Source organism: Oncorhynchus clarkii, chromosome 12, assembly GCF_045791955.1.
Source record: "Oncorhynchus clarkii lewisi isolate Uvic-CL-2024 chromosome 12, UVic_Ocla_1.0, whole genome shotgun sequence".
In the NCBI taxonomy this organism is placed as follows: domain Eukaryota; kingdom Metazoa; phylum Chordata; class Actinopteri; order Salmoniformes; family Salmonidae; genus Oncorhynchus; species Oncorhynchus clarkii.
This window is the reverse complement of record NC_092158.1, coordinates 26,231,382-26,257,689: the sequence shown is the minus strand read 5'-3', so window position 1 is coordinate 26,257,689 and position 26,308 is coordinate 26,231,382. Positions and strand designations below refer to the sequence as shown.

The following is a 26,308-nucleotide window of genomic DNA, read 5'->3' as shown; positions in this document are numbered from 1 at the left end:
GTGAGAAGTGAGAGAAGTGAGAGAGGAAAAGGAAACTGGTCATTACTGAATGAGCATGCTGACGTCGAGGGCGTCTTTCACACCTCTCTTCTCATAGGCATTTCTCATTTCTGAAACTGGTCACACATACGGCTGGGCTTTTTGAATCTCTGCCTGGATTCCCTCGTGTTAGGAAGTACCACATACAGACTGGTCAACTCCATCAAGGTAAGTGATATCAACATATTCAAGAAGTTTGAAAATAGTCTACCTTCACAAGGTGGATGGTACGGTGTTGAGCTGAAGGATAAGTATCCCTGAGGGAAGTGTTTTTTGTAGTGTATTATTTTGAGATCAAGGAGATTCAGTCTTGAGATTTTGTACATCATACACATAAATTATAAATTCCAGTTTATATTGACCAGAATCGCTTGATTTACATTTCTGGGAGATCAAAATTGCACAATGAAATAAAATTGTATTTGTCACATGCGCCGAATACAACAGGTGTGTAGACCTTACCGTGGAATGCTTACTTACAAACCCTTAAAACAACAATGCAGTTAAGAAAATAGAGTTAAGAAAATATTGACTAAATGTTTTTTTTATTTTTATTAAGTAACACAATAAAAACAATAAATGAGGCCATATACAGGGGGTACCGAGTCAATGTGCGGTGTACAGGTTAGTCGAGGTCATTTGCACATGAAGGTAAGGGTAAAGTGACTATGCATAGATAATAAACAGAAGTAGCAGCAGTGTAAAAACAAAGGGGTGGTCAATGCAAATAGTCCAGGTGGCCAGTTGATTAATTGTTCAGCAAAGGCAGTTAAAAAAAATGTACTGGTGCAAATTGGAAGTGAATATTGATCATCAACTCTCAAATGCATTCTGGGCAAAACAAATGAATAAATGGTTTAACAGGCTTTAAATCTCAGATTAATACCAATCATCATTGTCACTCAGATCTCAGACTGCTGATCAAATGACATCAGACAGTATTGAAACTGACACTCACATGAAACCACAAAGGAACTCAATGTGTAAGAAAAAGCAGAACTTGAGATGCTATAATACTTACTGATGGTCACCAGTAAACCTCACTATGATCTCTTTTTCCCCCTTTTCCCAGAGAAATATGAATGGCTCCCAGGTCTGCCTCTTGCTGTACTGTGTGGTACTCATGGGAACATCTGTACTTGCTAATGACGGTAAAATAAAAAATGAAACTGAAAAGGGAGCTGGGGCTAACCCTAACGCAACCATGGGACCTCCTGGAACTACACATTTAACACAATTTAACAGTTCAACACATTTTCAGTCAGAATCAACAACACCAGCTACCCTCAACACCAGAGAAACATCTGGAACCAATAGCCCAGTGAACACCAACAACACACCATCCAGAGCGAACACCAAACCTAGTGCCTACCCTCCACTTAAGGCCCAAACCAGCCCCACGTTCAGCCCCTGCCGCAGCTCTGACTTTCTGTTGGATAAGAAGGAGGCCACCATCCTGCTGATTGTGACAGGTGCCCTGGTGGTCCTGTGTGCCATCCTGCTAGTCTCCACAGTTGTGCTGTCATGCCATGTGTGCTGCCTGAAGCGCCAGCCCCACATCAGCAGCCGCCCCATCCGCAGCAACATAGACCTGGTGAGTGGTACTGGGTACTGGGGCACTGGCCAGAGGACCAAGGAGAGGCCTGACTCTGAGCCCGGTGAGACCAGCCTGATGATGGCAGAGCTCAGACAGACCCAGGAGGGGGAGAACGGCAAGACAGACAAGGGGCAAGGGAAAAATAAGATGGTGAAAGATACACCCAAGAAGGAAGAGAAGAAGGAAGCCACGGAAAATGGGGTGGCAGCAGCTGCAAACCCTAGCCAGGGGAGCCCGGTCACTACCACCACCAAACAGCCTGCAGAGCCCTCTGACCCCACAGCCACAGCAGTCTCTCCCCAATCACAAGCCTCTAGCGATGTTGTTGTGGTGGTGGGGTGAGGGCTCTCACATGGTGACCTCCTCCTCTGACCTTGGACCAGAAACAAGCTCAAACCACTGGTCAAACTGTCCTCAGCTGCATACTGATCATGGGAACAGCACAGTTTTATACAACAGCTTCTATTGGCATGCTGTAAAGAGATTTGCTTTTGCACTGAATGTTTGCTTAGAGTGATTGTGTGGTTTTGTATTTTATGCTCGCATTCTCATTCAAAACTTATGAAATAATTACCATTATGATCATGTCTATACAAATTAATGTACCACAAGAAGTTGAATATCATGTGACTGTTTCATATTTGTATGTGTAACAAAAATAGTTATAAGTTAAAATGTATAGCCATCATCGGTGTCACTGATAAGAGGAAATGACTCCTGTTTGATCTAGTGGTTGTCTCACAGCTTGCTTGTTACATTTCCCTCACTTCTCCATTTTTAGACATTCTAAATTCAGCAAAATGACAAAACAGAACCAACCAGCACTAAACTGTAGTATCGGCTTAAGTAGACAATTTAAAGGAACTGTTTAAGCCACAAACCTCTTCCAGAAACACTCTCACAATGTTTTCCTACAAGTCAACATCACTTCCTTGGTCTTTTGGATACAGTAAAGAAGAGTTCAAATGTTTCTGCTCTAGCTTTATCTGCCCTTCCGTTTCCAAGCCTTTGAAACAATAAAGAATTAGGACACTTCCTGAGTGTTTCTCTGCTACAGTGTGTCTGAGAGACAGCTAATTGCATGTGAGTGTGCATGTGGATGAATTACAGAGAGAGGGAGAGAGAGAGGCTGGGCATTAGTAAGCAGTGTGTCTGTGAGGCAGTACCACCTGTTTTCACTGACCAGAAAGGGGAACTACAACAAAGCAGCATAATACCACATTCAAAACTGCTGCACCGCCACCGATCCGTTTTATGTTCCCATCCTCTTTCTCAGATATATCGACTTATGGCTGACAACATGATGAACGTGGGGATGTATTGCATGTCAAGTCTAAAACGGGTTGTCGGTGAAGAGGGCATAATATTGACTACTAACAATTTCAAACCAAAATCAAATGTTATCCATTACTGCAATACGTACAGGGGGTACATAACTATTATAGCAAAATATGAAGAACATCTTTGTGCCAGAAAATAAATTCCCTTCCGTGGTGCATTGAGTCAGTAGATTTTCATTGACAGTCCTAGCTAAATCCAGATACATGGAAAGAGGATGGTGTTGGGGGAGAGAGAGATTGAAGACATTTCTTTGAATGATACTGATTATGAAACATTAGAGTCAACAGCCCCCCCCCCCCCCCCCCCCCGCCATCAGTAGCTAAGGGCCGCTCTGCACTGCATCCCTACTCCTCTCCTAAACCCCTCCCACTTTCCCCTCTAACTCCCTCCCTCCCTAACACACACACACACTCTCCCAGTGTTAATGCAGAGCCTGCAGTGGATGCTGAAGCAGTAGGAGCTTATTCCGTTTAATGCTACCTGCATCACTGGACCTAAAAGGGCAGACTAAGAGACATTTCCTCTTAATGGTCCATCCTTCAGAGGAAAACAAAAGGGATCAAGGACAAAACCAGGGTGAACAGAACAGTCTCAGAAGCTAGGAAAGGAAAAGCAAGAGGGCGTTAAAAACAGTGAATGAGCAAAAAAACAACAGAAAATCCCTCTTCAGCAAAGCAGCTGCCACTCCAGTGTTTTAGGAGACAGAGGATAGAAAGCAGCCTTGGGCTGAGGACCATAGAGAGCCGAGAAGTGACTGGAATGCAAAGATGAGGAAAAGGTGAGTGTCTATTCTCTCACACACACACACACACACGACCCCCCCCCCATGGAATCCAAGACAAAAAAGCAACAATGCACACACACACAAACATACATGACTATGGTGCTACAGTAATTGAATCTTTGCACTGCTCCCTGTGCATCATTTCTCTGACTCCGCTCGCTGCGGGACTGGCCGGTGTCCCAGTCCTCTCCTTAGTCATTAACAAAACCAATCTATTCACCACATTCTAGTAGGAACAACTCCCTGCTCAATAGCTGACACTCACTGATTGGGATATATATCGAACAGGCTAATTAACATCAGTGAAATGGGACAGCAGGGAAAATCACACCTCTAGTGATGTACAAACATCTTTTAAAAGGTATCCTCTACAGACTAATAGCCCAAGCCAATCAGAACATCCTCTTCAAAACAGACTACAAGCCATTGTAGTCAAAGCATCACACTGCCCACTAGTCTGTTGCTAGGGAGGCTCCCTTCCTCAATAAATAGGACTGACTGTAGGGGTTAATGCCAAACGTTTAAACCCTACTCACATACTCTATTGTATGCATAATCATGCTGGAGAAGGCACATCTGCAGCACTGTGACGAGATGTTAGGGAGCCTCCATGGGGGGAGAAAGAGGGTGAGGGTGGAGCAGAACGGGAGAGAATGAGATCTTAACCGTTGTCTCCAGTGTGTTCAGCACAGCTCACTGCAGTAACACAGCCTCTCCTCCACTACTGGTGCAGAGAGGATAGTCTCAATCTGCATATCATTCACTGTGCTCTTTGTCTACTACCTACGTGGACTATAAGCTTTTACTAATACATGTTACTGCTTTGATATGTAGCCTAGCTAATAGTGGGCTTGCTATCATGTTTGTAACTCATTTATCCAGGCGTTTCCCCTGTGTTTCAAGGCGTGTGCTACTGATGCCCCCCAGCGTCCCTCCCCACTGTGTGGCCGTGCTATGGCTGTTGATGCTGCTGGGTCTCCAGGCCCTGGCTGTCTGCCCCCCAATGTGCACCTGTAACCACAGCCACAGGGAGGTGGACTGTTCCTGGAGGGGCCTGAGGACTCTGCCCCTGGGCCTGCAGCACAACCTGCACTCCCTCAACCTGTCTCACAACCGCATCCACGACCTGGACGGTCAGCTGAGTACCTTTGTCCACCTCCGCACCCTGGACCTGTCCCACAACAGGCTGGTCCACCTGCCCACCGCTCTGCCCAGAGCCCTGTGGGAGCTCCACATTGCAGCCAACGGCATCAACCTGCTGGACAAGAACGACACAGCCTACCAGTGGAACCTGCGGGTCCTCGACCTGTCCAATAACAAGCTGGAACGGGCCGTGTTCATCAACAACACCCTGACCAGCCTGCGCCTGCTCAACCTCAGCCACAACCGCTTCTGGACCGTGCCTACCAACATGCCTGCCAGCCTGGAGACCGTGGACCTTTCCCACAACTCCCTGGTGCAGATGCTGCCTGGCACTCTGGCACGGCTTTTCAGGCTGACCACCTTCTACCTGCACTCCAACCGCTTCTCCTCTGTGGGCCCCAGGGCCTTCAGCCAGCTGGGCAGCCTGCGGCTCCTCTCCCTGGGGGACAACCCCTGGGCCTGTGAGCACCAGACCAACATCACCCACCTGCTGGCCTGGCTCAAGCACACCTCCACCCGCGTGCTGGGCTGCCCCTGCCACACTCACTCTGTCTGTGGAGAGCATCCCCTGGCCAGGACTGGGGGGTGGCACTTTGCCTCCTACACTCAGCCTCCCCTGGCTGCTGGTACTCAGGAGGAGTGGAGCCACCCTCCTCCTCCAGAGGCCCTCACCAGGTGGCCTTGGTACCTGTCTGAGTCTGCCCTGCTCAACACCCAGCTCCACAGCAGGAAAGCCCCAGGACGCCCCAGTGGATCAGAGGACCACGGCCTCTTCACAGACCAACACCCGTTCACCTCCACCCCTCTAGCCATTTCCACCCTGCCCACTGACAGGACCCACACAGACAACAGCTTGACAAGCACAGACGACCCCTTCCTAACAGACACTGCATTTACTACTGACAGCTTCTATACCACTGACAACCCCTCTACCATCACAAGGAGAACAGCCACCCTCCGCACCAGGAGTGTCAAGAGGCCTAACCAGGGTGGCTCCCCGGTACGCAACACCAGCCCAGCCCCCAGCCCCAGGTCTACACTCCCACTCCTACTGAACCTGTGGTTCTTCCTGACTCACACCCGGTATGTCCTCTGAAAATTGAAGGAAATGTCTGAAGTTGGAGTAATGTCCTTGTCAGACTTTGGACATACAACTGCACAAACACACAAATGAGTATCATTAAACCAACTTTGTTGTTTTCTTCCATTTTGAATACTGTAAGACACTTAAAGTCTTCTGCATTACTGTAATCAATAACAATATACTGTATGACATGCACAGGCAGCATCCACGTACACTAACACAACTACCACTATATGGCCAGTATCATTATTGGGATACTGAACAAATACTTTAGTACTCACTATCTGCATAACTCTGTTTTCATCATCAACTTTGAATACTTAAAAAGGTCCAAAGCAGCTGTTTTTATCTCAATATCAAATCATTTCTGGATAATAATTAAATACCTTAGAGTGATTGTTTTCAATTAAATTGTTCAAAAATAGCTTCTTAGCAAAGAGCAATTTCTCAAGCAAGAATTTTGCTAGGACTGTCTGGGGGTGGTCTGAGTGGGGAGAGAAAAGCTGAAAACTAGCTGTTCTTTCCAGGGGAGAAGGACTGCCCCCTCTCATTGAGCCTCGGGAGTTAGAGGCAGACCATGGTACTGCAGGTAATGACTGGAGTGGAATAGGTGGAATGGTATCAAATACATCAAACACATGGTTTCCAGGTGTTTGATGCCATTCCATTTGCTCCTTTCTGGACATTTTTATGAGCCGTCCTCCCCTCAGCAGCCTTCTGCGCTTCAGGCATTGTTAGCAGAAAACAGGATCCCCCATTATAGTGAACAGAAAATTTGTCATCTTCGTGGTCAATCTTTGTGTAAATAAAACAAGTTTTGAAGACAAACATGGTTCCAGTAATTGCTTCTAATACACCAGATGTAGGTCTTTGAAGCAATTATTTTAAAATCGCACACAGAAGGATAATTTAGTTGCTAATGGCAGCTGGCAGCACCCTGGTGGTCCTTCAATTCAACTTGAGTTAATCAATGAGAGCGCTATTGAGTCTTCACATAGGAATGAATAGTGCCATGTGATCGATGGATTTGTCCATTCATATATATATATATATATATATATATATATATATATATATATATATATATATATATATATATATATATATATATATATATATATATATATATATATATACACACACACACACACACACACACACTCATTGATTCTTTCACAACAATTTAGAGGCTATGACTATCACTCAGCAGCAGGTGGCACCATACCTTTATGTTTCCTACTGGCACCACAGCAGGCTACATCACTCAATCACATCCACAAATACTTGTGTGGTGCATGCCTGCGTGCGTGCGTGCGTGTTCACCCGCGTGTGAGAGAGAGTGACAGAATGTTGATGGGCAGATCTCAGCTAGAGACTTGGAAACAAACGGTTTTGTGATTTTCCATGGGTACAGCTAAACAGAAACACCGGCCACCCCCGTTGTGGTGAGTTGCCAATGCCTACAGTCAACTATAATGATGTCATTAGCCAGGTGCCATAAAATACCTCCCCCCAAACGGTTGGCTCTTCACAAATCATCACCACTGAAGCTGAGAAGGTTTACGTCATAATATCCGGTAAGTGGCAGATCTTTGAATGGTGTTGGTGGTCCCGTTGTTGTTATAATTGGTCAGATGTTTATTGAGATCAATTTGCTGCTATTCATCGATCAAATCAGTTTACTAAGGTTAACTTATTTAGAATACTAGAATACAGCTTTAATATGGAAAACAGCTCATGAGAAATGTACTAGATTTACAAATGAAAGAGTGTAAAAAAATGCTGTTCTACCTGGCATGCTGGTGACTGTGGCATGTTGGTTGTCTTATGTCTACATTGGCAGTTTGACCACAGAAAGAGAATGCATGTTCGTAGTGGTGTGCTGCAAATGGTTGTGATGGCCATTGTCTTCCTGGCTCAACATGGGACTGTGATCGGAGCCAACAGCACCAATTCCACGGACAGCAGCACCAACTCCTCTCCCCCACTCTCCTCTCTGTGGGGGATTGGCCTCATGCTCCTGGCTCTGTCCCCCACTCTCCTGCAGCAGATAGCTACTCTCTGATGGCAGCAAGGCAGCTATATTCATCATGCACTCCCTCAATCTGGGATGTCCAACTATTCTTTAACTACATATATTCTCACCCTAAGGAAGACCACGATGACCTGTACTCCTTGGACACTTTCTAAAAAATCTTTTGTTATCTACTAAAATAAAATATAGCACACATGTTAAAACAACTATGTTTCTGAATAAATGCATCATGATAAAGTGAATACAGCGTTCTGTGACTTTCTGTTGAAATGTGACAGTCTGCAGGCCTCACCTGCGTGTGATGTAGTAGAAGACAGGGTTGCCGTTCTTGGAGGTGCCAGCCTGGTAGAAGATGTTGAGGGTCTTCAGGGCTTTGAACTCATCTTTCTCATGTACCTGGTGTCTGAGGGAGCAGGAGCAGGATCAAGACAGGGAAATACTTTCAGAGTACCACTAAAACAACCTCTGCCTCAGATGCTTTCATATCCTGTTTTATGAGACTGCTTTGTGAGATCTACAGGTAACTGCCAAAATAAAGGAAATGCTTGAGTAAAGGGATACAAAGTACACTGAGTGTACAAAACATTATGAACACCTGTTCTTTCCATGACAGACTGACCAGGTGAATCCAGGTTAAACCTATGATCCCTTATTGATGTCACTTGTTAATTCCTTGTTAGTTCCGAGGGCAAAAGGAGGGGGGAGCAACGCAATATTAGGATGGTGTTATTAATGTTTGTACACTCAGTGTATATTGAAAGCAGGTGCTTCCACACAGGTGTGGATCCTGAGTAAATTAAGCAATTAACATCCAATGCTTAGGGTATAAAAAGCCTACCCATGTATAAAAACACCCAGATGCCCATTATTTTGGCTACTGTGACTGGAAGAGATCTCAGTGACTTGGAAAGAGGGGTCTCAAAGGAGCATAGGGAGACTAAAGTGTGTGTGTGTGTGTGTGTGTTTTGGTCCCCACAAGGATAGTAAAACAAATGTGTGTGTCTCAAGTCACCAGATCTCAACCCAATCTTCTCCCAATTATGGGAAATTCTAGAGCGGCGCCTGAGACACATTTTACACCTCCATCAACAAAACAACAAATTAAGGAATTTCTCAAGGAAGAACGGTGCCACATCTCACCAATAGAGTTCCAGACACATGTAGAATCTATGTGCATTGAAGCTGTTCTGGCCCAATTCTCTATTAAGCCACTATGTTGGCGTTTCCTTTATTTGGGCAGTTACCTGTATGTAATTAATAGTAACTTCATGTATGTACCTTGTCATAAACTCCTCGAACTTGGAGCTGGTGAGGTTGAGGCTGGACCAGTGGGTGTCAGCCACAGGTTTGTGCTCTGGGGGCCCCAGGTAGGCCAGGAGGGTGGCCATCTTGTCAAAAGGCCGTCTTCCCACTGCTTTATGATCCCTGATGAAGAACGACAACGTTAGGAATAATCTACTCTTTGACACACATCTGCCACATGCAGAAAGTACAGAGGTCTACATTAGTATCAAACACAACCTCCTGTGAGATGGGCCGTTGTTTATTCTAGAGATCTGGGTTACTTATCTCTTATAACATCTAAGCCATACATGTTCCATTCTGCCCACTCACCTGTTGCTAGAGAGGTACTGTCCTATCTTTTCCTGGTTGTTCCACAGCAGCCGGTGCAGTGCCAGAACGTTGCCATCACTGATGAAGGACAGGCTATGGTTGACTGAGTCACTGGCAGGGCAGTCTGATGCAATGTCCAGGAAAAACCTACAACACATAGGTCAAAGGAACAAGATTTATCTACACCTGCTAGGGTAGTTAGTATCTGGTGAAAACATCCAATACATATCAATGTATTCTCAGAGAGGGAAGATATCATTCTGTTATCATACCTTCTAGCTGCATCAAAGTTGCTTTTGACAAAGTCATTAAAAGGCCTCATGTGCTCCTCTTTGGTGAATACAACATGGTTGGCAATGCTCTGCTGGATCTGTAAAAGAACATTAAAACCATATTAACAACAAGGCCAGGTCCTCAAATAGAATATAGCATATTATTAAGACATATCAGCTTTGTATATATGTGGCCTGGGTGTCCTGTCCTCTTACCTTGGACATGAGCTTAAGGCCCCTCTCAATCCTGGGAGGAGGTTTCTTATCCAGGATGCCTGCCTCATAGGGAGACACTATGGCAGGGTTGATGAAACGGAGGAACATGGCACTGCCCACCGCCCCTATGCTGTTCTGGGGGAAACGCTGGCTGACCACCTGTGTGTGAGGGTGTTGGAGGGATGGTAACAACATTGTTAGAGAGAGGGAGAGGAGGCAAGGACATGGGTTGGAGAAGATAGAAGGGTAGAAAGAGTGCAGTGAGGAGAGTGGGGAGGGAGACAAAGTATTCCACAGTCTAGAGGACAAGATGGCCACATCATCACCTCCAAACCACATTCACAACGCTAGGCCCGCTTCAAAACTGAGTTAAGAGATTAAAAGGAAAGCAAGGTACCTGGAATCTTGAAAAGGGGGAGAGGAGAATCTTAGACCAGTCCTAACTACTAGGGTAGACGTGATACTGTACGCTTCTGAAAAAACACTGGGCGATGTTCAATTAAATCAATGTCCTAAATTGATCAAACGCTCTGCATGTCCGCATACGAAAATGGTATCACTTGTAACACACGTGTGTTTTAAAAGGGATATTGCAGCAGTAGAATTACTAGGCTGTAAGATAATGCAACCTCATGAAGTCTTATTTCATTGCTGCTGGAATAAAACATGCTGTCATTAAATGACCTGCAGTATTAGAGTGCTTTGAAAGGTCAGCCAATTACCAGGCCTCCACAGCTTACCCAGCGCCACCAACACAGGATATTTACCGCTAGCAATTTTGACCATCATGCCAATATGACATAATGGATGGATGCACAACAATAGGCTGCAGATTTCAGATACGGTAAATGCAGTATAGAGAACTGAAGGTGTGGCGGTATTTCTGCACTGCGAAACTTAGCTAGTAATGAATTTCAGAGAAAGCCTTAGGACTTCACAAGAGTTACACATTCCATGAGAGCTTTCAAAAAAGTGGAGTGGATCCCAGGATCCTGAGTCGCACAGCACAACTATGTGCCAAAGAGCTCCTTGACCATCTGCAACATGAGCCCGTTATCATCGACCCCCAAACTCCTTTCAACACCACGTTTAGTTCTTTGCCCTAGCACAATAGAGCTGATTCAAAATTATAAAAGCTTGATGATTAGTGGGTTATTTGAATCAGCTGTGTAGTGCTAGGGCAAACAACAGAAAGTGTACCCCTTGGGGTTACCAGGACAGAGTTTGGGAAATCCTGGGTTCGGTAAAACAGGATTTTGAATAGGAATACATTTTTTGGTTCCCACAAGGAGAGTAAAACAAATGTGTATGTGTCAAGTCACCAGATCTCAACCTAATTGAACACTTCTGGGAGATTCTGCAGCGGTGCCTGAGACATTGTTTTCCACCGACAACAACAAAACACCAAATGATGGAAATGACCATGGAAGAATGGTGTCGCTTCCCTCCAGTAGAGTTCCAGACAGTTGTAGAACCTATGCGAAGGTGCATTGGATGCTATTCTGGTGGCTCGTGTTTGCCCAACACCCTTAGTTCCAAATTCCATGAGAGGTTTCAAAAAAGCGTTGTGGATCCCAGGATCCTGAGTCGCACAGCACAACTGACCAGTGCTCCTTGACCATCTGCAACATGAGCCCGTTGTCATCGACCCCCAAACTCCTTTCAACACCAACCAGTAACAGCAGTGCAGTTTCACCAGTGCCAAGAGTTTGTTTGTGGTGAGCGTACATTAAAATCCATTTGAACTTATTTGAAAGTAAAAGTATTAGTAGTGGGATTTCAGGTGAGGATTGTAAGGAGGGCAGGAGTATAAAGTAGTTTAAGGTGATAGAACAGCAAGAAGGTGAATGACCTTCCCTTTCTTTCAACAGTGGCCAGGGAGAACATTCTCTGAACTTACTGCTTTTTTGCTTTCCTTTTTCTCTTTAACTGTGGCTTTATTCAGTAGAGAGTGGCAAGTTGCCTACAGAACAGAGATGGGCACAAAAAAGGTCACGGCAAACACACACACCACAAACACGCACTGCACAAATACTTCTACATTCATATACAGACACCGCACAAAAGTGCAAACCTTACCTTTTGATGTACATTTACCTAGTTCATAAAAACCACCCTGACATTATGTGAAAACATAATGGTGGCAAATGCAGAAAAAGTTAAAATCTTCAAATAAATGGAACCCTGTATGTTAAGATGGGGGTTTACAGACTGTGGAGTGGGTTGGAGTTGGCAGTTGAGGTGTGCAGTCTAATATGTACCTGGAACAGGCAGTGACAGACACTGCGCAGCTGAGGGGGGAACTCTGTGGAGGAGTTGATGATGGCCAGGAAGAAGCGGTTGGTGATCTGCAGCAGGTTCCTCTGGTTCTCCTCCAGGATCTCACTCTGCTCCAGCCTGCAGCCGGAGACATGGAACCAGCCAGTCAAAACCAGAGACAGCAAGAGAGCATCGGACAATGCAACAGGTCATGTACCGTACAATTCTTCTTCCATGTTGCAAAAATACACCTAAGATGGTAGGGAGGGGGCTGCCTTGGTTTAAATAGTACAGCTGGAAAACAAAGTGGGTGAATGAGTGAATGTGTTGTGTCTGAGAGGTCAGGGTACCTGGTGGGGTCCACCTCGAAGCTGATGAGCTGCCACTCTGGGGCGGTGATGACCCCTCTGAGAAGAGGCTCTAGAAGCTTCTGCAGGTATGTGGCCCCATACACCTGAAAACAGCAGAGGGGTGGAAACACAAACTCAAAACTAACATTATAGAAAGCAGGCACCATGCTTATTTGAAAGCCAAAGACCACACACAGTTGAAGTCGGGAAGTTTAAATGAATTTGGCTAAGGTGTATGTAAACTCAGCTTTCCACATTTCCTGACATTTAACACTTGTAAAAATGCCCCGTCTTAGGTCAGTTAGGATCACCACTTTATTTTAAGAAGGTGAAATGTCAGAATAGTAGTAGAGAGAATGATTTCTTTCAGCTTTTATTTCTTTCCTCACATTCCCAGTGGGTCAGAAGTTTAAATACACTCAATTAGAATTTGGTAGCATTGCCTTTAAATTGGTTATCTTGGGACAACCATTTTGGGTAGCCTTCCACAAGCTTCCCACAATAAGTTGGGTGAATTTTGGCCCATTCCTCCTGACAGAGCTGGAGTAACTGAGTCAGGTTTGTAGGCCTCCCTTGCTCGCACACACTTTTTCAATTCTGCCCAGAAATGTTCTATGGGATTGAGGTCAGGGCTTTGTGATGGCCACTCCAATACCGTGACTTTGTTGTCCTTAATAAGTCATTTTGCCACAACTTTGGAAGTATGCTTGGTCATTTGGAAGACCCATTTGTGACCAAGCTTTAACTTCCTGACTGATGTCTTGAGATGTTGCTTCAGTATATCCACATTTTACTTCCTCATAATGTCATCTATTTTGTGAAGTGCACCAGTCCCTCCTGCAGCAAAGCACTCCCACAACATGATGCTGCCACCCCCGTGCTTCACGGTTGGGATGGTGTTCTTCGGCTTGCAAGCCTCCCCCTTTTTCCTCCAAACATAAAGATGGTCATTATGGCCAAAGAGTTCTATTTTTGTTTCATCAGACCAGAGGATATTTCTTCAAAAACTACAATCTTTGTCCCCATGTGCAGTTGCAAACCGTAGTCTGGCTTTCTTATGGCGGTTTTGGAGCTTTTGTACCTGTTTCCTCCAGCATCTTCACAAGGTCCTTTGCTGTTGTTCTAGGATTAAGTTGCACTTTTCGCATCAAAGTACGTTCATCTCTAGCAGACAGAACGCATCTCCTTCCGGAGCGGTATGACGGCCGTGTGGTCTCATGGCGTTTATACTTGCGTACTATTGTTTGTACAGATGAAAGTGGTACCTTCAGGCATTTGGAAATTGCTCCCAAGGATGAACCAGACTTGTGGAGGTCTACAATTTATTTTCTGAGGTCTTGGCTGATTTCTTTAGATATTCCCATGATGTCAAGCAAAGAGGCACTGAGCTTGAAGGTAGGCCTTGAAATACATCCACAGGTACACCGCCAATTCACTCAAATTATGTCAATTAGCCTATCAGAAGCTTCTAGAGACATGACATAATTTTCTGGAATTTTCCAAGCTGTTTAAAGGCACAGTCAACTTAGTGCATGTAAACTTCGGACCCACTGGAATTGTGATGCAGTGAATTATAAGTGAAATAATCTGTCTGCAAACAATTTTTGGAAAAATTACTTGTGTCATTCACAAAGTAAATGTCCTAACCAACTTGCCAAAACTATTGTTTATGAACAAGACATTTGTGGAGAAAACAAGTTTTAATGACTCTAATCTAAATGTACGTAAACTTCTGAATTCAACTGTAGTGTGTCATATCCTTTGTCAGAGATAGGGGTATTTTGCATCGTAGAAAGGTTTGTCCACAATTTCATGTCATGTTATGTACCTTAAAGCAGAAGGTCATGATTTTACTGGCCAGACTGTTTCCTCTGAAAAGTGTCTGCATGGAGTCAGCCAGCTCCACCTCCTTGGAGAACATGTTCCACAGCAGCTGGTAGAGGAGGTGGCGTGAGTCAAACAGAGTCACCAGCACCCGCGCCAGCTCATCCTGACAGGAGAAAATTATTGTTACTGACACAGCTCACACTCTGACACCTACAATCAACGCAACACTGGCGCATTCATTCATATTCATACTTCAACAATCTCAGTGTGGTACAGTGGTGTAATATAAGCTAAAACAGTGTGAAAACTATTTGCTTTAAATGTTATTCCATTTTCACCCCCAGGTGTAATATAAATGTAAAGATCTCAGGTCCCAGAGAAAGGACAGTGGGCGGTGAAAAGCCTACATACCCATTGGGAGCAGGGCACTACGTTGGCCAGAGCCATGGCAATAGGCAGCTCTCCCTGGTCTCCCATCATGGTGACCAGCTCCACCAGCCTCTCAAACCGGTCAGCAAGCACAGTCTCTGCCAGTGTGTCAAACTCTGTCCCCTGCTGCAGGATCTTAGTCAGCACCTCCATGAAGGTGGCCCGCGTCTGCAGGTCCTTATGGTAGCCCAGACCTACACACACAGAAAGAGAGAGACGTGTATTGTAATCTTATCTAAGTGTGACAAGAGGAAATAACATTGACCATGGGCAAGTATTGTTTTAACGACTAATGATGAATTAGATGTAATCAACAGAGATCCAATTAAAGCCACATTCACTATTACATCTCATTTCACCTGTTAAGCACTTTATACATGAAGCAGCCAACCAAAGAGTGAGCCTAAGCCTCATTCCTGATAAGTTGATATGTTAGGTTTCCAGACTGACCAATTGAATGCATGAGGCCACTGTCCACGTTGGCGTTGAGAAGGTTGGACATGGCCAGTACGGTGCAGTGTCTGAGGGAGGCCAGACGTCGAGACATACCCCTCTTCCTCCCTGCCACCTGCTGCCCATCATCCTCCACCTCACTGCAGTCATTCAGCAGGTTCATGAACAGGGTGAAGTACCTGGGAGGAGAAGGAGAAAGATATTCTACTCATTATCTTTTAGAACATTTTATGACGTAAGACACATTGCATAAGTAATGAACTTCAATAGTAAGAGTGAGTAAAGAGAGGATAGCTGACGTACTTGAGGAAGAGCTGGGACTTGGCCTCCATCAGTTCCACTCCGTCTCCCTCCTCAGGCTGCAGGGGCAGGCCAGCTAGCAGAGACACCACCGCCTCCATACTGGCCTGGTCCAGGTCCCTGTATATCACACAGCACAAAGCATAGTTCAGGGGTTAGAGGTCAGATCAAATCACATTTTACATTTCAAAGTCTAAACCTGTTGTTTACGAAGTAACAGTGACATGCTTACTTCACAACGACGCAGAATACAATAAAAAAATTACAAAGAAAGTAACATGAGGAATAAATACACAATGAGCAATGATAGCTTGGCTATATACATGGGGTAGCAATACCGAGTCTATGTGCAGGGGTACTAGGAAATTGAGGTAGATATGTACATACTGTATAGGTAGGGGTAAAGTGACTAGGCAACAGGATAGATAATAGACAGTAGCAGCAGCGTGTGTGTGTGTATATATCTATATATATATATATATATATATATATATATATCTCTGATTGAGTGTGAAAGTGTGTGGGTAGTGTGTCCAGTGTGTGTGCATAGAGTCAAAGGGTCAATGCTGATAGTCCGGGTAGCCATTTGGTTAATTTAGTACAGGCAGCTAGTCGGTTAACTTTTGGCTTGGAGTTCAACCACAGTTATGTACTGGGCCGTATGCACTACCCTCCATAGCATCTTGCGGTCGGATGCTCCTTTGTCTTGCCGACATTGAGGGGGAGGTTGTTATTCTGGCACCACACTGCCAGGTCTCTGACCTCCTCCCTATAGGTGGTCTCATCGTCGATCAAGTCCAACATCATCGTGTCATCGGCAAACTTGATGATGGTATTGGAGTCGTGGGCGGCCACGCAGTCATGGGTGAACAGGGAGTACAGGAGGGGGCTAAGCACGCACCCCTGATGGGACCCAGTGTTGAGGTTCAGTGTAGCGAATGTATTGTTGCCTAACCTGACCACCTGGGGCGGCCCATCAGGTAGTACAGGATCCTGTTGCAGAGGGAGGTGTTCAGTCCCAGGGTCCTTAGCTTAGTGATGAGCTTGAGGGGCACTATGGTGTTGAACTTGAACTGAGTTGTAGTCAATTAACCGCATTCTCAAGTAGGTGTTCCTTTTGTCCAGGTGGGAAAGGGCAGTGTAGAGTGCAATAGAGATTGTGTCATATGTGGATCTGTTTGGGAGGTACGCAAATTGGAGTGGGTCCAGGGTTTCTGGGATGATGGTGTTGATGTGAGCCTTTCAAAGAATTTCATGGCTACAGATGTGAGTGCTACGGGGCGGTAGTCATTTAGACAGGTTACGTTGGCGTTCTTGGACACAGTGACTATGGTGTTCTGCTTGAGACATGTAGGGATTACAGACTGGGTCAGGGAGACGTTGAAAAAGTCAGTGAAGACACTTGCCAGATGGTCAGCCTATGCTCTGACTACGCATCCTGGTAATCTGTCTGAATGTTAATGTGTTTAAAGGTCTTACTCACATCAGTTACAGAGAGTGTGATCACACAGTCGTTCAGAACAGCCGATGCTCTCATGCATGGTTCAGTGTTGCTTGCCTCGAAGCGAGTCTAAAAAGGCATTTAGCTCGTCTGCTAGGCTTGCTTCACTGGACAGCTCTCTGCTGGGTTTCCCTTTGTAAATCCGTGATAGTTTGCAAGCCCTGCCACATCCTGACGAGCGTCAGCTCCTGTGTAGTAGGATTCGATCTTAGTCCTGCATTGACGCTTTGTCTGTTTGATGGTTTGTCGCAGGGCATCTGTAATTCATGGCTTCTTGTTGGGATATGTACGTATGGTCACTGTGAGGAATTAGTTAGGTAACATAGATAATTAAGATGTGTTATATGCATATGCTTATTATAAGAATGTATCCCTTCGGACTCTGGTGTTGGCAGTTGCACTTCCTCCCTCAGCTTGGGCTTAGTCACCTGGAGCCCAGAGAGGGGAGAAGTCAGGCTTGTCTTTCACATGTCTCTGGTGCTATGCAGCATATCAGAAAGAGAAGAGGACAGGAGAGAACATTGTCTTCATATGTGAATGTGTCTTTACCTATTCTAAACCATCTGAAGGGATGGCGGGATTAATGGGGAACCACGTACTTGTCTCCACAATGTCTGTGAGCCAGTCACTCCCTCCTTGGGGGAGATAAGGTATGAGAAAATATATGTGGTGTAGTGTCTGGAACCATTGTATGTAATCTCTGATGTTGCACCTAACCTGGGGGAGTGTATGACTTAGAGGCTCACTCCCCTCAGTGAGCTTGTCCAGGCATGCAGTCAAGAGGGGGGAGGGGTTAGTAGTACAGTACCTGGTAAGACACTTGACATCATCATCAGCCGCCTGGTTTGAGGTGCCCATAACCCAGTCTGTTAAGTACTCCACCATCTTATTCCTGCCAGGGACAAATGGACATTAATTGACTGTATGTAAATGCAATGTCATGGTCTTTGTATTACGACGTATCAGTTGATATGTTGCAGTAAACCTGGACAGTACAGAACATGTTTGACTGACAGTCTAGACTCCAGAAGGACATTCTCACCTGAACTTTACCTCTTGGCAGAAGGCCAGGTCATCTCGATCTCTCACCTGAACTTTGTCTCTTGGCAGAAGGCCAGGTCGTCTCGATCGCTTACCTGAACTTCATTTCCTGGCAGAAGGACAGGTCGTCTCGTCTCTCCATCATCACCTCCACCAGCTGACACAGCTTGGTCTTCATCTGGATGGCATGGACCATGTTGCCCAGGATACGCACGTACCTGCCAACACAACACAGGGCATGGGGAGAATGAGAGTGGGCAGTGTGCTCACAGCACCAACGGTCTCATAGTCCAGGGTAAGCATGCCATGGAGGAGAGGAGCGAAGGCTTTTACCTGACCAGGTTGAGCATCATGGTCTCTATGCTGGCCTGTCCCAGGTGCTCTGAGCTGCCCTCAGTGTGATTGTCCAGTAGGTTCTTCATGATGGCGATGGTCTGCTCCACAAACTGGGTGTTAGTGTCATTGATGGGAACCTACACAGATACAAAAAAAGTATACATTTTACCACACAGGTTAACAGTGTCTTTGGATTTACAGGTACAACCCTTTTCACTGTACATGTGTATGTGTTCCTCTCACCGGCCCCTGTGCGTCGAAAAAGCGGCTGATGCTGTTCTTCAGTTTGTTGAAGAGCATGGGGTAAAGAGCTGGGCTGAGCTCCAGGCCCACCAGATCCTTAACATTGGTCCGGATCTGAACACCCTTTTCATGGCTGCAAACCATGAGGGACAGCAGGCGGTCCAGGAAGCGGCCCAGGGGCGTCTCCGTGTTCCCCTCACAGGAGCCCATGGAGATCATGGAGCCCTTCCTCTCACTGAGAGGCCCCATGGGGGGGCTGTAGGTGGCCAGGCCTGGGGCGCTGCGCTGCTGCAGACACACACCTCCCAGAGCACACAGGAAGCCTGTCATGTTGATCCACTCCTGGACACAGATAGGAGCAACAGAGGGACAACATCAATCCACAACCAATTCATTTGTGAAGTGTATTTTGATGTGCGTAAGGAGAATGCATAAGAACAGGCTACTGGATGTCTGCTTGCCTGGCCATCCTCTAGCTTAGTTTTGGGATGGGTGAGGATTAATTTGGTCGCCTGCTCCCATTTTGCATGTGTGTCTTCCCATGCCTATGGGGAGGATTATAAAACAAAGCAAATGTTGAGTTGATGTGAATATCGTGTTTCACAAACATCACTCCATATTGAAGCATAAGGGTATGAACAGCAGCAGGCCACTCTCACTTCTGTGTTTCCTGCAGTAGGATGTTCGATCCTCCTCAACAGAGCCATCACTCTCTTCTGCAGGGCTAACCGGCCTGAAAACACACAAACACACCATGACAGGAGCCTTGGCCTCTCAGACAGCCCCGACGTCATCACCTGCTGAGCTCTCATGCTGTGACTGCCCTCTAGAGGTGGTACTCTGTCTATACACCATAAGACATAGCACCATCAACTCCAGGTTATAGGTCATTAGCGCGTTCATTCACTACTAACCTGTGGACATCATGTTGCTGACAGAGGCAAACTCGATGAAGGTGTTGTAGTTGGGCAGGATGGTCTGGACCGGGACCTCGTCCACTCCACAGCGAACCTCAGCCTCCTCACAGAGGTGTCTGAAGCAGGACATGGCCACCAGAACGGCCTCCATGTCAGGGCTCCACAGGAACATGTAGAGACACACCTCCAGTTTGGTCTGGGCCTGTCTGCAGATCGGGATGCCGCTGCCCACCGTGGCCCGCTCCTGGGGGAGGAAGACAGGACAGAACGGTTAGAACATTGGAGAATAGTGAAACAAAGGTCACATTCAGGAGGGGGTTCTGAATGCTAGAGCTACCTTTTTGCTTAACTCAAAAAGACAAATATGCCTAAATATAATTCTGAACTTTCTATAACCTTGTGCCCTCCTGGATGAGACCCACAGGTATAAGGACTACAAAACCCACAACACTGTGGCTCACCTTGTTCCTGAGGAGGAACTTGTTCCTACAGATGAGGATCTCCCTCAGCCACTTAAGGATCTCTGTACTGTTGATCATCTGGTGGCCAACCAGCTTCTTACAGATGAAGAAGAGCACCTGGGAACTGTAGGGTACAACAGTCAATCACAGTCAAACTGGTGACCTCCATCTGTGCTAACCAATCAGCATCAACGAACACTCAATTTTAACTGGCATCTAAGATAAGAGAACATCTATAAAACAATATAGATAAAAAGGAGGGCTGAGGCTACCTGATGTCCCAGAAGGTTTCAATGGGAGCATCTGGGTTCCACAGCTCTATGGCCTCAGGTTGATGCAGGACCAAGAGGGCCTATAAAAAGGAAGAGAACACAAGGAGTATGTTTTAGCTACTGTGGCAAAATGTAACCATAATGGAGAAAAGGAGCGTGAGAGAACGAGAGATGGGGCTCACCTCCATGGCCTCCTGTGAACACTCTCCCATGTTGGCCAGAGGCACCAGCTGCACCAAGCCGGTGATCAGCTCTGCTGTACTGCTCTGGATCTCCTGACCCTGCTTACCCGGGTTCTGACACACACACACACACACATACACAAATGTACAAACATGCCAAGAGTGGCTTTCCCAGTCTAGTCTGCCTAAAAGTCTTTGCAAATCCCAAACCAGTTTAAAAAGGGTGGCACACATCACACCGAATGTGGATCTCCCGTTCGTCTACCGATTGTTGAGTGTGCTGTTGACGTCTGACAATTTCGCACAATTCTACATGTAACATCGGTTTGCAAGTACTTTCGGCAGGCAAGCGCTATTGGTGTGTTTGAGCCCTAAGACTTTTAACAAGTCTCTAACCTAACACTAATTTGTCTAACTCTAACCCTGCAAGTGGAATTAACAACGATAAATCGCTTAATCCAACACAACAAATGTAGAATTAAAGGATAAGTACAACTACTGTGTTACACGGCCATCCTCAAACAGCAAAAGACACATTATTTCTGTCCAGGAGTCCTAAAGTAAACAGAGCAAACACTAACATGTAGCATGAGTTTGGGGTCAGCATGGATGAGCTTGACGAGAGCCAGCAGAAGGTACTTGTGGCTACGCGTGTCCAGGTCTGTGGTCTTCTCTTTGAACTTCAGACTGGTCATCTTCTCCTTGAAGGTCAGACTCTGAAGGAAACGAACAGTAGAGACTAGCCATTAGCAGGAGCATTCTTTTAAGATGAGAGTGATAGAAAAGAGAAAGGTAAACAAGGAAAAATTAAGTAGAGGAGAAGGAGAAACAGATGCAGAGTATCTCTACTGTAATCAGACAAACAAGTTCCCACCCTCCGAGCAACAGTGACCCAGCGCACAGGGATCAGGAGAGCCACCAGGAGAGAAGGAATCAGGGGTCAAACAGGGGGCGCGAGAGAGAGAGACACTGTTTCATAAGTGCCCTTCATTGGTGGGCCATGAAACAGGAGGTGGACAAACAGACAGGAGCCATGCCTAAACCATCATGGGCAGGCCCACACACAAACACCAGGACACTGCAAACAGGAATTATGGATGAGGAAATAGCATTCTAGTGGTGTTTGAAGGAAATATTCAACTATGCACCAAAATATTCTATAGGCCTCTCATCCGTTCACAGGTGATAAACACAACCAAGTAGCCATCCATAGAACCTAGTTTGAAGGCATATCAACACTGTGATTATATTAAAATCCTCCATTTAGGAGTTCAAATAAAGGTGATGAACAATCCAAAGTATTAGTGAGTGTGCAAGTAGGACTCAGCCTCAACAGGCTGTAGTGCTGAGCAATTAACCAACAAGTCCGTTGTTTTTCTTTTTAAAACAACTAATTGACCAACATCTGTTCAATTACTTTAACTTCTATTTGTTCAGATTTTTTCTGTGAGCTCAATGTGCAGTTTCTCTAGAGATAAATCAGATCAAGCCCGAACTGGGCGATTTAGTAGAGTTTAGTTTCCAACAGGCCAATGTTCCACATGGTTTAGCATAGTAAGAGTGGTAATTAACTACAATGACCATAATCCATTGCGTGCCTATTTGTCCGGTCTGTGTGGGGCAGACACTGAGGGAGAGAAGAGAGAAGAACGTGCGAGACAGAGAGCAGTTGCTTTGTGAGTTATCTACCTGAAAATACATGATCTAAGTGATTGATAATTGGTATTCAGCAATAACAAAAGTATGCCTCATTTACTTTGAAGAACTACTAAAATAGTGATTTTGTCAGACAGTGTAGGCAGCAGATCTATAGAGATGAGATGACTTGGAACTAAATAATAAAGTAATCAAATAAAACAAACTGAAATATGTTATTAAAGTAATGTGAATAAACAATGGTTAATAAGCAGTCATGGTCACAAACATCATTGGCCTTTTATTAATTGTTCTGTTTAGTTACAGCATTCAATCCACATAATGCATAGTGCATTTAATATTGAATTACATCTTAACGAAAATCGAAAACAGTGGTTATTTTTTAATAACCGAAACGACCTCAAAAAGCACTAAAAATCGCTCAGCACTAACAGACTGAGAAGCATGCTCCAGGAGCTAGCCTAGCATACAGATGAGATGGAGTGGAGGGAGGAGTCGGACACAGGCTCACTTCAACCAGAGCACAGAGGAGGTGGAGGACGACAGGGGCTCTCTCTTATCTGTGGTAGCCTGAGGGTGGGGTCAGGGGTTAGAGGTCAGCTGCAGAGGAGTCGGAAGGAGGAAGCGTGGGGAGTGGTAGGGGTGGCAGTTATACTTACAGCAACAGACGCCCACTGCCATGCAAAACAGTGACTGTGACAGGTTGGCATCTGAGTGAGTGAGCGGCAGCAGCCAGGTCAAAGAAAATGGAGGAGGAGAAGGAAAGAACGGGGCAATATGAAAAGAGAAAATAAGCAGAAGAAGCACCACCGAGTCAATGATGTCAGAGAGTTCCCTCTGCCGTCCTTCACTTCCATGAGATGAGTAGACCAAACACACAGATATGAGCAAGATGACACACACACACACACACACACACACACAATGACAGGGAAGTGAGTGGTTATCAAAGAAGGTTATCAAGAGAGTTATCAGATTTATATACAGTACCAGTGAAACGTTTGGACACACCTACTCATTCAAGGGTTTTTCTATTTTCTACATTGCAGAATAATAGTGATATCAAAACTATGAAATAGCTCATATGGAATCATGTAGTGACCAATTTTTTTTTTTTTAAGTGTTTAACAAATAAAATATATTTTATATTTGAGATTCTTCAAAGTAGCCATCCGTTGCCATGATGACAGATTTGCATAATCTTGGCATCACCTGGAATGTTTTTCCAACAGTCTTGAAGGAGTTCCCACATATGCTGAGCACTTGTTGGCTGCTTTTCCTTCACTCTGCGGTCCAACTCATCCCAAACCATCTCAATTGGGTTGAGGTCGGGTGATTGTAGAGGTCAGGTCATCTGATGCAGCACTCCATCACTCTCCTTCTTGGTCAAATAGACCTTACGCAGCCTAAAGGTGTGTTGGGTCATTGTCCTGTTGAAAAACAAATGATAGTCCGACTAAGCGCAAACCAGATGGGATGGCGTATCACTGCAGAATGCTGTGGTAGCCATGCTGGTTAAGTGTGCCTTGAATTCTAAATAAATCACAGGACGGTGTCACCAGCAAAGTACCATCACACCTTTTCCTCCATGCTTCAAGGTGGGAACCACACATGCAGAGATCATCCGTTCACCTACTCTGCGTCTCAAAAAGACACGGCGGTTGGAACCAAAAATCTCTAATTTGGACTCATCAGACCAAAGGACAGATTTCCACAAGTCTAATGTGCATTGCTCGTGATTCTTGGCCCAAGCAAGTCTCTTCTTATTGTTGTCCTTTAGTAGTGGTTTCTTTGCAGCAATTTGACCATGAAGGCCTGATTCACACAGTCTCCTCTGAACAGTTGATGTTGAGATGTGTCTGTTACTTGAACTCTGTGAAGCATTTAATTGGGCTGCAATCTGAGGTGCTGTTAACTCTAATGAACTTATCCTCTGCAGCAGAGGTAACTCTGGTTCTTTGTTTCCTGTGGCAGTCCTCATGAGAGCCAGTTTCATCATAGCGCTTGATGGTTTTTGAGACAGCACTTGAAGAAACGTTCAAAGTTCTTGAAATTTTCCAGATTGACTGACCTTCATGTCTTAAAGTAATGATGGACTGTCATTTATCTTCGATTATTTGAGCTGTTCTTGCCATAATATGGATTTGGTATTTAACCAAATAAGGACTATCGTCTGTATACCACCCCTACCTTGTCACAACACAACTGATTGGCTCAAACACATTAAGAAGGAAAGAAATTCCACAAATGGCTTTAACAAGGCACACCTGTTAATTGAAATGCATTCCATAAATAAGAATGGCATGGCTCAAAGGTCTTCTATTTATTTTCTGTAATACCACCTACCCCACCAAAGACATTCTTTAAAAAAGTATACTCAGTAATAAGACTTAACGTGGGCAAATAAAATTCATAGAATAAAAAGGAAAGTCTGAGGGTGGTTTTAACCTTCCAGACATGGTATTGTATGAACTCCCAACACAAGGCTTTTACTTGTGACATATACACTATATGGTCAAAAGTATGTGGACATCCTTTCAAATTAGTGGATTTGGCTATTTCAGCCACACCTGTTGCTGACAGGTGTATAAAATCGAGCACACAGCCATACAATCTCCATAAACAAACATTGGCAGTATAATGGCCCGTACTGAAAAGCTCAGTGACTTTCAACGTGGCACCGTCATACAATGGTACCTTTCCAACAAGTCAGTTCGTCAAATTTCTGGCCTGCTAGAGCTGCCCAAGTCAACTGTAAGTGCTGTTATTGTGAAGGAAAAACGTTTAGGAGCAACAACGGCTCAGCCGCGAAGTGGTAGGCCACACAAATTCAGAACGGGAACACCGAGTGTTGAAGCATATAACGTTTATAAATCTGTCCTTGGTTGCAACACTCATTACCGAGTTCAAACTGCTTCTGGATGCAACGTCAGCACAAGAACTGAAATGGGTTTCCATACCCAAGCAGCAGCACACAAGCCTAAGATCACCACGCGCAATGCCATTCGTCGACTGCAGTGATGAATCACACTTCACCATCTGGCAGTCTGACGGACAACTCTAGGTTTGGTGGATGCCAGAGAACGCTACCTGCCCCAATGCATAAAGCCAACTGTAAAGTTTGATGGAGGAGGAATAATGGTCTGGGGCTGTTTTTCAAGGTTCAGGCTAGGCCCCTTAGTTCTAGTGAAGGGGAATCTTAATGCTACAGCATACAGTGACATTCTAGACCAGGAATTCCCAAACTGGGTATGCAGGTACGCGCAATGCTGTCAGGGGTACGCCAACTAAAAATGTATTGACATTTTCAAACAGTCCATTTATATTCAATATGCGGGACAAAATTGAGGCTGATTAAGAAGTTGGACAACACACAGGTTTTTCCATCATTGTATGATTTTTTTGTGTGCAAATGAACTCAAGTTTGCGGACAATGTCAAATGTGATATAGCAAAGCACCGGAGTGAGTTGGGTGTGCAATTACGCAGGTACCTTCCCGAAACTGATGAAACAAACAACTGTATTCGTTATCCCATTCATTCCCTGCTTCCAGTCCACTTACCGCTATATGAACAAGAGAGCCTCATCGAAATTGCAACAAGCGGTTCTGTGAAAATGTAATTTAATCAGAAGCCACTGCCAGATTTCTGGATTGGGCTGCAATCAGAGTTTCTTGCCTTGGCAAATCGCGCTGTTAAGACACTGATTTCCTTTGCAACCACATACCTACAGTATGTGTGGATTCTCTGCCCTCACTAGCATGAAAACTAAATACAGGCACAGACTGTGTGTGTAAAATGATTTAAGACTGAGACGCTCTCCAATACAACCCAACATTGCAGAGATATGTGCATCCTTTCAAGCACACCCTTCTCATTAACCTGTAGAGAGTTATTCACAATTAACAAATAAAGTTTTATATGTAAGATGCCTAAATAAAGAGCAAAATGATTGAT

The 26,308-nt window shown here is 45.1% G+C and overlaps 3 protein-coding genes across 3 annotated transcripts in view; 2 read left to right on the top strand and 1 right to left on the bottom strand.

Moving 5' to 3' along the window:
* LOC139422932 (neurofibromin-like) overlaps window positions 1-26,308 on the bottom strand; it is a 66,013-nt gene that overhangs the window by 18,964 nt on the left and 20,741 nt on the right. Inside the window, exons 13-35 of the mRNA XM_071174414.1 lie at window positions 21,278-21,412; window positions 20,697-20,810; window positions 20,515-20,594; window positions 20,243-20,366; window positions 19,779-20,025; window positions 19,524-19,597; window positions 19,326-19,409; window positions 18,865-19,206; window positions 18,619-18,758; window positions 18,381-18,503; window positions 18,053-18,136; window positions 15,747-15,863; window positions 15,441-15,622; window positions 14,973-15,184; window positions 14,563-14,724; window positions 12,735-12,838; window positions 12,387-12,522; window positions 12,026-12,088; window positions 10,126-10,284; window positions 9,910-10,007; window positions 9,638-9,784; window positions 9,302-9,448; window positions 8,316-8,426 (exon numbers count right to left, since the gene is read on the bottom strand). Coding sequence (XP_071030515.1) covers window positions 8,316-8,426; window positions 9,302-9,448; window positions 9,638-9,784; window positions 9,910-10,007; window positions 10,126-10,284; window positions 12,026-12,088; window positions 12,387-12,522; window positions 12,735-12,838; window positions 14,563-14,724; window positions 14,973-15,184; window positions 15,441-15,622; window positions 15,747-15,863; window positions 18,053-18,136; window positions 18,381-18,503; window positions 18,619-18,758; window positions 18,865-19,206; window positions 19,326-19,409; window positions 19,524-19,597; window positions 19,779-20,025; window positions 20,243-20,366; window positions 20,515-20,594; window positions 20,697-20,810; window positions 21,278-21,412 — 3,185 coding nt within the window. The remainder of the gene's footprint in view (window positions 1-8,315; window positions 8,427-9,301; window positions 9,449-9,637; window positions 9,785-9,909; window positions 10,008-10,125; window positions 10,285-12,025; window positions 12,089-12,386; window positions 12,523-12,734; window positions 12,839-14,562; window positions 14,725-14,972; window positions 15,185-15,440; window positions 15,623-15,746; window positions 15,864-18,052; window positions 18,137-18,380; window positions 18,504-18,618; window positions 18,759-18,864; window positions 19,207-19,325; window positions 19,410-19,523; window positions 19,598-19,778; window positions 20,026-20,242; window positions 20,367-20,514; window positions 20,595-20,696; window positions 20,811-21,277; window positions 21,413-26,308) is intronic.
* Window positions 33-3,131, top strand: LOC139422930 (protein EVI2A-like). Its single transcript, XM_071174413.1, has 2 exons — window positions 33-207; window positions 1,114-3,131. Exon 2 carries the CDS (start codon window positions 1,118-1,120, stop codon window positions 1,976-1,978), a length of 861 nt encoding a protein of 286 aa, XP_071030514.1. The 5' UTR covers window positions 33-207; window positions 1,114-1,117; the 3' UTR covers window positions 1,979-3,131.
* Window positions 3,745-6,256, top strand: LOC139422929 (oligodendrocyte-myelin glycoprotein-like). Its single transcript, XM_071174412.1, has 2 exons — window positions 3,745-3,755; window positions 4,665-6,256. The coding sequence occupies exons 1-2, from the start codon at window positions 3,745-3,747 to the stop codon at window positions 5,998-6,000; spliced, it is 1,347 nt and encodes a 448-aa protein (XP_071030513.1). The 3' UTR covers window positions 6,001-6,256.

Coding starts and splice junctions, on each gene's coding strand:
- LOC139422930 (XM_071174413.1), top strand. CDS start 1,118: ATGAATGGCTCCCAGGTCTGCCTCTTGCTGTACTGTGTGGTACTCATG.